The sequence below is a fragment of the Nelusetta ayraudi genome, unplaced genomic scaffold (assembly GCF_046127955.1).
Source record: "Nelusetta ayraudi isolate G7.1 ecotype Tasmania unplaced genomic scaffold, CSIRO-AGI_Nayr_v1 ptg000070l, whole genome shotgun sequence".
Classification (NCBI taxonomy): domain Eukaryota; kingdom Metazoa; phylum Chordata; class Actinopteri; order Tetraodontiformes; family Monacanthidae; genus Nelusetta; species Nelusetta ayraudi.
In genome coordinates, this window is record NW_027466120.1 from 3,672,650 (window position 1) to 3,687,374 (window position 14,725).

A 14,725-nucleotide genomic window follows, 5' to 3' on the forward strand; every position below is an offset into this window, starting at 1 on the left:
AATAAAGCGTTTCCGTGGAGTACGTGAAGGCAACACAGGCCTGGGTTCTCCTTCTACGTCAATGGCACTGGGCGGTTCATGAATGGGGTTTTTGAAGTGGGAGGGTCCGTTATCTGACTTCAGCAGGCAGGCAGAAAAAGTGGGTGTCCTGCTGTGGCCGGTGGCTCGCAGCGATGCATCTTCATGACTGTTTTTAAACACGCGAGCAGCGGGTTCACTACGCTCCCGGACCCGGAGCGGCACAACCATCCACCGTGTAACAACCTCCGCGACCGAAGGAAGCCGTGAAGCGGCGGCAGGCTTGCGGCCAACCCCGCCAAGACAGACCCAGTGTCGGTTGGCAGTCCGCAGCCTTGACTGAGGAGGGAGAGAACCGAGCGGATGAGCCATGGGGTTCCGCAAAAAGAACAAGAGTCCGCCGGTGCTGAGCCACGAGTTCGCCATCCAGAATCACGCCGACATGGTGTCGTGCTTGGCAATGATCATCCTGCTCGGCCTGATGTTCGAGGTACGGTGGGTGCGAGTGGACAGGTGCTGGGAGCTGCGCTTTAGCCGACGGCTGTTGGCCGCTGCTAGCAGCTAAACTGACATGACAGCAACAGCGCTCGCGGGACAGGGCGGTTGGTAGGGTAGCGTGGGTCTCTCTCCTTCCCCTTCTCATGTGTCTGACTCGGCAGCGAGCGGCTCGGTTTACCGCACCCCTCAGCCGTCGCCTTCGAAGGGGACATTCTCAAACGCCTAACGTAAGAGCTTAACGCGTAGGTTATTGACCTAAAACAGCGATCAATCATCGCCAAATTTCGTGTGGACATCTCTAGTCATGCCCACTTCCACCACTCCAGAAACCAAAACAACAACTCCCGTTTTATGGATACTGTCCATGTTAAGCCTGTTCCTCTCCATAGGCGCTCATTGTCGAGAAAATGCTGAACGTACTGTATCATCACTGTTTCATGTCCGAAAACAGCGACCAACCACCATCAAGTTTATCGTTTATGGTTTTTGGAGAGGTGAAAGTGGGCATGACTAGAGATGTCCACGTGAATTTTCGTGATGGTTGATCGCTTATTGGGTCATCAAGCATCAAGTTAAGCTTTTTACGTGAAGAATTTCAGAATGTCCCCTTCGACGCCAGTCAAAGCGCTCGCACTACGACGTTGGGGCGGCCAAACAAGGCAGCGGGCTGCCCGCATCGTTGATCTGAGGTGGTTCGACGCAGAAGCTTTATCGGCGTTGGATGTGTACTATACGTATACTATACATATACTATACATACGTATGTTTGCTTGAGGCGAAGCGAGGCAGAGGACACCAACGACTGGCCGCCTGATATCACCTGTCTCCACCCAAACACACGAACCGCATGAACGTGACCGTGACAGCTGATTGTGTTAGGTTGACCCACAGCGGCGTTCGAGAGAGACGTCTGCACTGGAGAATACGCTCAACTTGGCTAAAAATGATGGATAGCTGTGGTATGAGAATCGAACGAACTCAAAATCTATATCTATTCGACCCACCACCGCCACCTTCACGGTGCCACACAGCAGGTTCCTCTAGCCTCAGTGTAGGAACCAGCTGATTGGGGATCTTGCAGTGACACAGCAGTCCTAATCCACTTTGTGTGTGTGTGTGTGTGTGTGTGTGTGTGTGTGTGTGTGTGTGTGTGTGTGTGTGTGTGTGTGTGTACTTGATGGGCTTGTTTCTTATTTGCTGCATGCTTCTTTGATACTATTGTGTAAACTCTTGATCTACAGTCAGTCCAAAAGTGTGTGTGTGTGTGTGTGTGTCATTACAGGTAACAGCCAAGTTTGCCATCATGTTCATCACGGTCCAATACAATGTAACACAAGTCCTTGGTGATGGTGAGTGAGTTCATTTCATCATCAACATTGTTGCTTAAAAAAATTGAAAATGACATCATTTCTTTTTTTGTTTATTTGTCAGATGAGAAAATTGAGCCTGTCAACCTTTACCAGTATGGCCCCAAAGATGTGGCCACTGTCTTTTTCTACTTGCTCATTGCAGTCATCCTTCATGCCTTGATCCAGGAATATATTCTAGATGTAAGTACATCAGCAACCACACACAGCGGCAATGTTGCTCTGCAACAGCAGGATTTTTTTTCGCAGCTGACTGCTAAAAGGATGGAGTGTCAGACTTAAATCTCTGACTGAAATGATACTTAAACTCCTATTTGAATTAGTTGGAAATATATATTTCCAGTGGTTACTGTTAAGAGACACCTTTCTGATTGGATCAGACTTTTACCCCGTGCGTGCAGACATTTGTAAGTTCCGTATTTGAGAGCTCTGTGGGTATCCTCTGTCATGTAAAGTGAATTTGGTGTCACATTTGCATACCCGGTTGGTGATAGTCTTTCCTTTGACACAATTTAAAGGTCTCAAATTATGCAGATTTCACATTACCAATGTTTCCTGACAGTAATATGAGTCTATGGCCTGTCAGTGAACTTTTCAGAGATGAGAAAAAAATGTTCCTTTTTATTCTTTCGCTCGTTCCACATTTACAAGAATATCTTTGCTAATACATGCACACGTGTGGTTATCTGAACTGGTCGGGCTGCGGCTCCAGCCTCTTGCGTATACCTTGTTTGCATCCCCTTCAAAATAGAGAAGGTTCAACTTTATTAGATAAGAAAATGTGAAGGGTACAAAAATAAGATTCCTCACACAAAACTGGAAGTCAGTTTTTTTTTTTAGGGAGTCCCCAGTCCTTTAATTCAACGTTTATGACTGTGAAAATTTTATTCAGTGAAGTCATAGGATGATTGAGAATTTCTCTGCTTCCTGCAGTAGCCAGACTCAGGATAGACTTAAAATAATGGGAATCTATTTTAAGGTCAGAGGTCTATAAATTAAACATTGCGCTAGATGGAAAAAGCCGTGCTCTTCTCCTCTGTTGGTGCTTCTTTCACTTCATGAACTGGCAGAGGGTAAACCTCAGGACCAAGGAGTCGGCATGAGCACCTTGTTTGCAGCGAGCAGCTTAAGTTTACCAATTTGTATGTTAACTCAAACTGTTAACATACAAACAGTGTTTGTGTTTGTGTTACAATAGCCATTGACTAAAAGTACCTATATAGATGTATATTTACTTCTAAATATCTACTAAATGCTGATTTTTTGGTAATGGGTATGTTTTGTTATCTTCACATGACATTTACCCTAGATTTCCTTCCTCTTAATTTCAGAAAATTAACAGGAGGCTACACCTGTCCAAAACCAAACACAGCAAGTTCAACGAGTCCGGACAGCTGGCTGCCTTCTACCTGTTCTCATTCATCTGGGGCTGCAGCATCCTGACAGCGGTATGAGAACCAGGGCACTTGGAGACACACTGTTCCAGGACACATTAGCCGGCTTTCTCTTTTAGTTTCATCTCTCTCGTTTTTGTCCCTCTTTCCTCGTATCCCAATAGGAGGACTTTGCAACAAATCCTACGTTCTTGTGGGAGGGTTACCCACACACTCACATGGTGTAAGTATAGACACGGATGCGTCATTTACAGCGCCTGAAAATGATGCAAACGTATGGCTTCAGTTTGAAGATGACTGTTGTACATGTGTGTTTCTAATAAATGAGGCATGTGACCCCAGTGCATCATCATCAAATATGAAGATCGTCCAGAGTTAACGTCACACCCTGTTAAACATCGTGTTTTAGTATAAATGACATTATCTGTCTGTGTTTTCCCCCATTGGAATCATCGTATATTATAGTAAAAACATCATAACTCTTGGCTCTTTTTTCTTGCCTGCTGTCCAGGTTTCAGGTCAAGTTCTTCTACATTTGCCAAATTGCCTATTGGTTCCATGCACTTCCTGAGCTGTACTTTCAGAAAGTACGGAAGGTGAGGAGAATAAAAAGGCTTTTTAAGTCGCTTGAAGTTGGCGGGACTCAAACTTTTCTGTATGCTGAACGTTGTTGTCTTCAAGGCAGCACTTTAGTCAAGGGACAGACTGTTTGCAGCGATACATCTGGATTGAAAGATGACAGATAATTTTAGATAATTTATATTTATTAAAAGTTTTGTGGCGACCAGTTGATAGAAAATTCCTTAGCTATTAGGAATCGGTATTTGTCGTATTTAAGCTTCATACGGCTTTATTTACGTCACACCTCAGTTCGTCCTTGTCCCTCCAGCACTTTGTACACACCAGACACTTTAAGGATTATAATGTACAATTAAAACAAACCTGAATATCTGCAAAATCTGCAAAGCTTACATTTTATCTTTAAAGGGATATGGGGACTCTGCGTCCTTTATTTGATTTTAAGTCGCTGCCATGCAGACGTCAAGGCTTTGTTTGTGTACAAAACGCATCATAGTGAAAAAGACTTTAATGAATCCCTCCTGTGCTGCCATATGGCTTCAGTAATCTCTCACAATCTATTGGTACACTTGAATTTTCCTTTGTTTTTGCACTAATTCCTCTCGTCTTTCCCTCTATATCTCCACAGGAGGACGTCCCCCGCCAGCTTTATTACATTTGCCTTTATGTTGTCCACATCACTGGTGCCTATGTTCTCAAGTGAGTGGAGTCTCTTCCAGAAAGTCAAGCTCCATCATTAGTATTGGGATGATTTTATTGCCCCTTGATAGAAGTTTAAGCTTGTCAAGTGAAATCAGTACGTCATTGTGCTTTTAACGCCTTGGCAGAGCAGATGGCCATCAACACAAATTTATAACTGTTTGACTCTTTTTTTTTTTTTTTTCTATTGTGGTAATGAAGATTTTCCCATACGACAGGGTGACTAACAAAACATGTTGAAACAAGTTTCTGTCGGCTGCACAACCCACCTGTCAAAATATACTTAACACGACCACCGTTTTGAGGCTGTTGCTTTCTTACGTGGGCACAGTCGATTCTTTTTGTCCTCTTTGGAAGTTGCGCCTGATCTAAACTGGGTTGAACCTTGAGCTGCTTTGGATAAAAGCTTGTCAAGCCACAATGGTACCAAAAATGGAGGCTTTTGAGGCCACTTGAGATTCAGAGTACAGCTGCGATGCTTTGTCCAAAGGATTGTGTCCAAAAGGGACCTGAGCAACGAAGTCTCACATTTCCACCACACGGAGAATCTAATCTTCCGATATTCACTTTACAACCTGTCGATTGATTTTCCTGATTGACTCAGAAATTCAGGAGTGCAATTCATAATTGAAATAAATTTAAGTCCCAGAGAGGAACCAAGCCAGGTCTTTATCTAACAGAATTTCTTTTTCCAAATGATTTGGATTTTTTTTTTTTTTTTTACGCGCCTGACGCCCAACTGAGGATAAACAGCGGTGAGGCTGTGTCAGAAAATCATTGTCGCTGCGGTTACCATCTGTTTACCGCAGTTACACTTGTATAGTGCTTATTACGCCTCATAAATGACCATCAAAGGGCATTGCTTTATGTAGACTATACAGTAGGTTGCTTTGACCCACATGCAGACACTGCGTGACGTGTTCAGACATTGTCACCTAGATCACAAACCCCCAATCGACAAACAGTGAAGCCAGTGGGACTCTCTTTGTATTTTTGCGCAATGTTTTCACTGCAAACTGCTCAGTCCCATCTAGACATGTACATCTTTTTGCCTGACATGAGTCATGTAGCCGCTCCTGTGCTTTTCACTGTGGGGTGCAACTGTTGGATCAGGTGCTTGGAACGTGTGATGTGCTATTCCTTGCTCTGTGTTCTGACCAGAGGTTGTGTTGTCTGTGTGCAGCCTCCACCGTCTGGGCCTGGTGTTGCTGGTCCCTCACTACCTGGTGGAGCTCCTGTTCCACGCTTCACGCCTGTTTTACTTCAGCGACGAGAACAAGCAGAAAGGGTATTGACGAAGTCCGTCTCTGCAATAATCATTTTTGCTTTTGGTGGGCGACGCATTTGTCTGCTAAAAACCACCTGAGGCACTGTCTTCTTCTTTTTTTTGCTGTTCCCTCGCAGTTTCACGCTGTGGGCGCTGCTTTTTGTCATCGCCCGCCTCCTCACCCTCACACTCTCAGTTCTGACATTTAGCTTCGGGCTGCCTCGCACAGAAAACCAGGGCTTTTCCCTCGCTGAGGGCAACTTCAACGTGCTCACCGTCAGGCAAGTCCAAACGGCAATCAGCAGGACTGTCTTACACGTAGCTGGCAAATACAAACACGGTGCTAATATTTCCACCTAATTAAAAAAATAATAAAACATTTGTTTTGCATCGTCTCCATTCAGGATGACTTGTCTGGCTGCTATCTGCCTGACGCAGGCCTGGATGATGTGGAAGTTCATTAATTTCCAGTTGAAAAAGTGGAGGGAGCACAGCCAGAACCAGGCCTCGAAGAAGAAAACGGTCAGCCCGAAGAGCAAGCCTCACAAAAGAGATCCGGCGAGGGGTGAGTCTTTCTGGGCCATCACCTACTGTACATAATGCACCTGTGCGTTTTAACTTTGTCTCACAAGCTATTTTGCTTTCCTCCGGCGTCTCCTTTGTCCCACCAGGCGGCGCTACCAACGGGGTCGTGAAGTGTGACGACAAAACATCTCCGCGGGCCAGAAAGGCCAAAGCCTCGTAGAGCCGGAAGCCTCCGAGAAGGGGAGAAAAGCAAACGGAGCGAGTGAAGGAGTTCTAACCGCGTGACATCGTGTCTTTACAACTTCAAAATAATTTGTCTGCCGCACTTAAAAAAAAACAAAACAGAAAAACATACACACACAAAAAAAACAAAGCGCACTAAGAAACCTTACGTAACTGTCCCTGTGCGGTGAGAACTCCCTTCTGATAAAGTTCAATGTTGCCGTCTGCCAGAAAAGTTTATTAATAACTGCTCTGCGGATGGGACGTCGGCACGACGGGCGGCGGGTTGGATGCTTTAACGGATAGATTTAGCTCTTCGAAGTGTCCTTTTTGTGCAAAGCTACGATGACTCGCCGGGTCACTTTCAGACTTGCGTTGCTCTCTTTGGTGGACTTCACGTGGGGTCTTTTGGCATCGCGGTGCGTCGAAAAAGCTCATTTTGACTTCAGGGCAATTTGATATGAAGTGTTAATGTACAGACCAGGTGTGCTGGTGGTTTTCTTATGAGTCCGGGCTCCTTTTTGCAGAAATCTGAAGTCAAAGGCTGCCGACTCAGTTTCCAAAAATGAAAGCCTCTCCTGTCGCGGAGGACAGTACGAGGATATTCTGCTTTTTTGTCGGGGGGGAAAGTGAATGGATCCAGAAGAATATTTGTGCTACTTTGGTATTTGGTATGGCTACTGCCAGGCACATGAAGCCTGCGCTTATCTCCTCGATCGTGTCTGACAGCGTCTGCCAGTGAAATCCCTGCAGGATTGAGGCACCTTTTTGTCTGCGTTTGTTTTGCTGTTTTCACAAGCCTGGCATTCAGCTTCCACCCTGCTGCAGGGGCTCGTCCAGGTTAAGGAGACTTAACTCGCTTGCAGGCGGCGGCCGTACTGTAACTTGTACCTGTATTTTATACACAGCATGATTGGGAAAACACTGAGCAAGCGTTTGAGGCTGCCGTCCAGCCGATTGTACGGCGAAGTCGATGCATGATGGTTCCCGGCTGAAGACTGTGGCTCGTTCCTCGTCTGTGCTTTTAATTTGGCATCTTTTTCTCTCTCTCTCTCCCGCACACGCACACACACACACACAGATGCATACACGCAACACGCACACGAGCATCATCCAGTGGCCTTTTTCACAACTGCTGCAAGAGGTTGGAGTTATTTTACTTTATTTATATATATATATATATATATATATTTTATTTTTTTTGCCATAAACGACAGACCTTATATGCTTGGACGAGCTCTAACCAGCAAAACACGGCGGTACGTATAGCAACTGCGTTCAGTTGATCCAAACACTACAATCTTTCTTCAAGTGTCCTTACAGCGCCGGTACATTGTGTCACTCTGCTCGCGTCACTTTTTTTTTGTCTTTTTGTCTTCACCCTTTCTGTTTCTGTTTCTGTTCTCGGCGATCGGGGGACGAGCCGCTCGCCGCTCGCACCCCACGTGCACCCCAGGGTGCAGCGGGAGGCTTGTTTTGTACACCCGTCCACTTCCGTGCGTGTACGTGTGTATGTGTGTGTGTGTTTGAGTGCACAGTCTTGTTTTGCCTCCCGTGTGAGAATTAATGGAGCGTGAATAATGACGACCGTGCAGACAACAATGTTTATCGCTTGGCTTTTTAAAAGAAAAACAAAATGCCTGCGTGGAGAGCATGTAACTTGACAATCGGTTCGACGACGCCGGCCATGGATTAGTTTTATTTATTTTATTATTTCTTTTCTCCGTACGTGCACACACACACACACACACACACACACACACACACACACACACACACACACACACACACACACACTGAGCAGCGAAATGTGTTTGTCCTATAGGTTTACTAAATGCTTCTACACTCCGTGTCTCCGACCTGACTCGTGTCGTGGCGTGTCCTCTCCCGTCCCGCCTGCTTCACCTTTGCGATGATCCTGGCGTCGTGAGCGGATGGATCGGCCGTCCTGCTCAACTCGCTCGACTTTGAGACCTGTCCGCCCAAATATTTGACTCTTTTTCTTTTTTTTCTCTCCCTTCCCTTTTTGTGTTTTTTGTTTCGTTTGATTTTTCCAAGAGCAGGGAGGAGACGAGGCCATTTGTCTCTGCTTCTTAAGGGGGAGCTTTTTTTTGGTGGCAGTGTCACGGGAGGGAGGGAGGAGCAGAGGACTTATTTACCAGCTTGCGGTATAAAGGAGAGAAAAAAGCTGACTCAACCCTACACTGTATGAAAACGTCAGATTTTTAAGCTATTTTTCTAGAGGCGAAACTGTTGAAACTCACTGTTGTTCAGTACACACGTGTGGATATTTGTTTTGCATCCATATTGATATGAATTGTTTTCTAATATGTATCTATCTATATCTATATATATATCTATATATATATATACGTATATAAGAATGGAGCTTACTGAACTGTCAGTGTTGGGTACACTTTGTGGTATGAGTGTAACAGTAAACTTAGCCTTCCTGCAGTTAATTTAAAGGCCTTATAAGGAAGAAAAAAAACAACTAACTAGTCAAATGAAGTGACTGAGCTGTAGCCGCGGCTGTCACTCATGGTTTTATTCTGCTGGGGTACATCGTCGCACTCATTAAAAATATATGATCTGTACGGCCAGTTGAGCGTTTTCATTGGGTCCGGCGCCGCAGGTGTTTCTCAGCAGTCGTGGCCGTGTGGTGGAGAACCAACGTGTCGCAGGGCCAAACTCTACAAGCTTTTCCAGCTTATCAGATGTCACACCCTCCAACTGTTGGCCGGTGTTTTCTGAAACATGAGACGGCCCTCACTTCACGGTCCCTTTGCTGCAAGACACGATAGCTTGTATAATCCCACAGGAATGCACTTTTCTTTTGGTTCTTGGCTCCTGCAGCAGCAGCAGCAGCAGCAGCAGAGCGCTGCACACACAGGTTGTTTCTCTACTCATTTGGAATAAAGTGTATACAAAAGAGAACGATGTGCATTTTGGTATGAAATAACATAAAAGGAATGAAATGACTCCACTGTATGAGCGGCCTCTAGGTGGCAACAATCATTGAGATATTTGACCATGGGAGGACTGGTGCACAGCAGAGACACACATTGTATTCTAATGAATCCACCCTGCTTCGCCCCCTTGATTTTCAATTTTCCACTAGTTTACTGCCGTTAATTTGCTTTACAAATGTGTTGTCTCTGAATTGCTCTGATGGTATATATTTATGCAAATTCTTGTGCCAGTTTTGATCCCTTCTTTCCGTTGTCGCTGTGTTTTGTTTTGTTTTTTGTTCCAATTCATGTTTAAATAAAGCTTTTATCCATTGCCTACTGGTAATTTCTTTCTAAGCATGACTTACAGATGAAGTCGTACTGTTGTGGGGAGGGGAAAAGAAACACTGATGCTTCAAAGGGCACAGTAAATTATGATGACTGTCGATGATTACCCACTCCTGAGTTGTACCAGCACTGAAAATGTCACCCCCTTAGCAGGGATTCGTACAGTATCCTGCTTGCGAGGGTTCTTCTCTCACACCGCCTGCACATTGTATCTACCACTTGTTTAACTTATAGAGACATACGTGATTTCAACCAATTTTCTTTTTATATAACCCTTCAGGGTGTGTGGTTTATTTAAGACACGGGGGGCGCAGGGGGGGTGATAATTACCACCAGGGGGCAACAGTGAGCTTTTTTTGCCTGAGGGATGTGAGCAGTCTGCAGGAGCAGAGCTGCATATGGACCTGCATTAATAAATCTCCAATCGGAGCAGGGAAGTCAGGAACATTGTCTTGAAACACAGCACACAGCCAGAAAATCACATTTGCGTTCGCCAGCCATCAGAACATGGTAGCTGGGGGCCAAGTCGAAGGACGCTGCAGACGAGGGGCATGTGCGCTGTGACCGGCGCGGGCCCACTGTAAGCGTGACATCTGCATCCATGGATGTGGAGAATGAGAACGACAGAGAGGAGAGACACCTGCAGCTCACGGCTAATGTGCTGTGTTGTTTCAGAGTAATGGCTTTTCTCTCGGCACTCAGACAGCGTGATGGATCAGTGGGAACCAGAGAGGCAGGCTGGAGCTCTGCAGGGTCAGCACAAGGACAGGGGTTCGCACACATGCTCTCCATCACTCTCTCTCACACACACACACACACACACTAATGACTGCATCCCCTACACAAACATACCTAACATAAACCCACTGAGTGTGTTGCTTTTTCAAATCAAACTTGCAGAAGGAGTCCACCCTTTTAAGGCAAGGAGAGCAGATAAAAACCCTGTACCTTGCTCTGTTTTCCTCTTTAATTCCTCCCCCCTTCAACCAATGAGGATAAATCTCTCCCTGAATCGTCAGTATTATGTGTAATTTCCATATAAATTAGCTTCATTAAAAGGGGAGCACTTTCTTATTTAACGAAGCTCATTTGAAATTCTGTATTTAATAAGACATGCAATCACAGACTTGCAGAGTAATAGCCAACAATTAGCAGGACCCGAGCCTGTGTGCGTGCTACAGTGTAATCCTTTTGTGCTGCTGTGTGTCCGCGTAATCTCCTATCATTGTGGTCCCTCAGTGTTATTGTCATTGATTGTCTAAGATGAGCAAATTAGGCAGCAGCTGCTCTCGCGGCCAGCGGTCGGCTGGAGCACTGTAGATGTCTAGGATGCTCATGACTTCATGTCTGATGTGCAGTGTGCAGCAGACAAAAGGGGGGAGTGTTCCAAGCGAGCGTTGCCGAGCAGGTGCACGTGGAACAGCAGGAAGGACGGAATCTGGGAAAGGGCGAAACACATCTGGGTGGATCAGAGCCGTGGAGGCAGAGAGCAGACAAGAGCCATTATGGCAGGGGAAGTGACAGGGAGAGAGGAGACCGACAGAGAGCAAAGCGGAGGAGAGTGCTGTGATTTACGGAGGAGAAAAGCCGGGAAGCGTGTGTGCGATGCGGAAAGGGGGTCAGGCAAATCTGAGCGGTCCAAAATAGTGCACATCAAGAAATGTGAGGTGAAATCAAGTGGCTACAGGGAAAAAGAAAGAATACATCACAGGGTGAGAAAAGATTGTTGCTCAGAACCTTTTGTATTTAGCATCAAACCTCATTGAATGCATTTTTTTTTCCTGCAGACACACAGCACTCTCCTGTTAAGTGTATTAAAGCTAATGTGTGAGCTGCCATGCGTGACTGTTATTATCAGGCAAGTCCATTTAATACAAATTCTTATTTAATACCAATAGCTTAGGGGGTGGAAGTGAAATGTTTCTTGATGCAAAATTGAGAAAAAGCAATAAGAGACTGAAAAAAAGGCTCTGAGGCTAAACATTTTCAAGTTTATTCATGACAAACAGTTGAAAGGGCATAGAACAAATTTAAATGGAAATCAGTTCAGAGGGACAGAAATTGATGTAAAGCATCTTTTGATCCCTTTAAAAGAAGAGTTGTGAAAAGAGGAAGCACAAGGCAAGAAAGAAAAACAACTGCAGTCTATTATCTGTGTCACACATTCTTAGTTTTCCGCACATGCTGACTTTTCTCTTTTTATTTGTACTGCATGAACAGGGGCACAGATAAAATAGCAGCATTTAGAAGAAAACACATTTTTGCAGCAATATCCACTGATGCAATTTTAATTGTATGCGACTGTCTGAGAGCAAGCTTCATTGGCAATGCAAATGTTTTCCATGGGTCCAGTGGTGGCGAAATCAGAAACTACTAACTCAAATACAAAACAATCCCAAAATGGAAAATTTGGGTGAAATAGTTTGAATATAAAAAAAAAAATACTGATTAGAAATCTCACTAATAGTCTGTGTAGAAAATGTTTAATTGATGAAATCTGTGGAGAAAAATATGTCAGAATCTGTAAAAGCATTAGTCTAAAACAGCCAAACATTATTATTATTATTATTATTATTATTATTATTATTATTATTATTATTATTATTATTATTATTATTATTATTATTATTATTATCACGTCTTGGATTGCAAGTATGCTAGCCAGTATCTCAACAGATAGTTATTAATAAACATGATTAAGTAAAGCAAGTACAACTCAATCTCTTGACCACCAAAGCTCTATTAGTTTGTTTGTTTTTTTGTTTTGTTTTTTTGCTACATGTGGCCCAGAAGTTTATTGCTCAACATCAGTGGAAATCCTTAAACAGCTCGTCACAAGGACAAATGTTTGGGGGGGGGAGAAAAAAGAAAGAAAAAGCCAGTGTTAAGGGATGTTTTCAAGCATTTTTCTTTCTCTCGTTGAGCCTTTTCTAATTTCCTCGAGACTCGGCTGCTAAACTGCTGCTTGGAGCACATGTTGGGTGCACGTAAAATAAGAATTTCGTGCTTAAGACAACTTGCAGGCTTCCCAATCTGTTCCCTCGTGCTCTCAATTACTGCTCAAGGTTTTGTGCCTGGATAGTAGCATTGGCACTAATAAACTGCGACACATATGATCAGCTTTCGCAGTCTTGCGGGTCAGTGCCGGCCGTCCTCGTGCCTCTCCGCCAAGACATGACACTATGTGACACGCTTCGCCGCGACCTCGGCGAGAAGACCTCTGGTGCAAGCAGGCACGTGTCGCCCTCGCCTCGAGGTCTTTCGCGCCGGGCAAAAAAAAAAAACCCTCAGAAATCTAACAAAAATGTGGATATTATTTATGCATGTCCTCTCTGGCGCACGTGAAATGTTTTTTCCGCGCTAATGTGCGCGCGCGGCGCTGTACGGCAAAAAGCCGCGCAACCGCATCACGAGTCTTCGCGCGCGCGCACGCACACACACACACACACACACACACACACACACGTGCGTGTATACATACACAGCCACAAGTGGGGCAGCTGACTATCAGGGTCACGTGTGTTTGTACAGTCTCACTTCCATAACCACACTCAGGCACTAACGGAGTCTGGTCACTCCTCTGCAGGGACTTAGTGCTGTAGCTTTTATTTCCTGCACGGTACAATTTTCTCTTTTTTCATAAAGGTTTTCTACTCTTGAATAGGTTGCACAAAGGACAGGGTGGCAGAGGGTAACAGCTGAAGGGGTCCGGACACATAGTGGAGCGTAGTCATGGGGACGAGACAAATCTGTGATTTTAGCTCGAACGCACTCTGATGGTCATGTTTTAAGGCCCGTCAGACAGATTATCTTCCAGTCTCATTTCTGAGTTAATGACGAGTGCCAGTTTGGATTCGGTGACTTCTCAGAGTGCTTTGGTCCAAAGCGGGTTTTTTTTCACTGCGAGTCAGTCGGGTTTGAGCTCGGAAAGAATGACACAGGCCAGCACTAAGCACGACGTCGAGTGATTTTGGATAAGCGGCCTGCCAAGACTCTGCATCCAAAAGAGTTTAAGGACATTTGAGGATCTCCTCAGTGTTTAATCCGTCACCCTACTATCCCCAGTCTGGGTCAGCAGTTCCAAGCCGTCCTCTCTATTCCGAGCTGCCGCTGACGTTTTGACATGACGTTTTGTCAAATCCAAAGTTCCTTTCCCTGGCCCGTTCCTAAATGTTTTCTTCCATATTTTTCCTGTGCTGCAGGCCATCTTTCTTGCCTCAAGGTAGCTGTCTGCTGGTTCAGGAGGCTCCGCAGTCGATCACTCCTACGCCGTTCAACAGCCAGCCTTTAAGATGACACACGAGAGCCATCGGGGACATTTTGACCACAGCGCAAAGCCGTTGCACCCCAAGAACATTTTTTGATATTTTGATGTCGCACATCTTTTCTCGTGTGTGTTTGTGTGTGTTGCGCAAAGTAGTTTTAGGACCTTCCAGGACTGTAAAAAATGGGAATTAAGTCCTTGCTGCTTGGCTCTTAACATTTAACGTTCTTTACTTTCTGGGCTGTTCCCATCAGGTGTAGCAACAGCTAATCAGCATTTTCCATCTAGCCCTGTCCTCTGCGTCATCTTCACTACACTAACTAACTTTGTTTTGTTTTTATTTTTTTTTAGAATACATATACAAAGGCCTCCTGCCTGCCAGTTCCAATCCCTGCATCCTTCTGCCCACATTGCCAGTATCCTTACTCTGGACATGTTCAAACCACTCATCACCAAAAATGATTTATAGTTGAAGACAGATTGATAACACAGGGCATTTAACAATATGTGCGAATATCGACTTTGACATTCAACTGTTGCACATTAGTTTCCCTTCCTTGTATGTTTTCAAACATATATATGTATTTTGTATT

General features: G+C 44.8%; 1 protein-coding gene across 1 annotated transcript; it reads left to right on the top strand.

Annotated features, from left to right (window-relative positions):
- Positions 1 to 109: 109 nt before the first annotated feature.
- On the top strand, positions 110 to 9,855 carry LOC142898688 (translocating chain-associated membrane protein 1-like 1). Its single transcript, XM_076041772.1, has 11 exons — positions 110 to 508; positions 1,799 to 1,865; positions 1,948 to 2,066; positions 3,215 to 3,331; positions 3,442 to 3,500; positions 3,789 to 3,873; positions 4,485 to 4,555; positions 5,739 to 5,843; positions 5,960 to 6,103; positions 6,227 to 6,387; positions 6,494 to 9,855. The coding sequence occupies exons 1-11, from the start codon at positions 389 to 391 to the stop codon at positions 6,565 to 6,567; spliced, it is 1,122 nt and encodes a 373-aa protein (XP_075897887.1). The 5' UTR covers positions 110 to 388; the 3' UTR covers positions 6,568 to 9,855.
- The last annotated feature ends 4,870 nt before the right edge of the window (positions 9,856 to 14,725 follow it).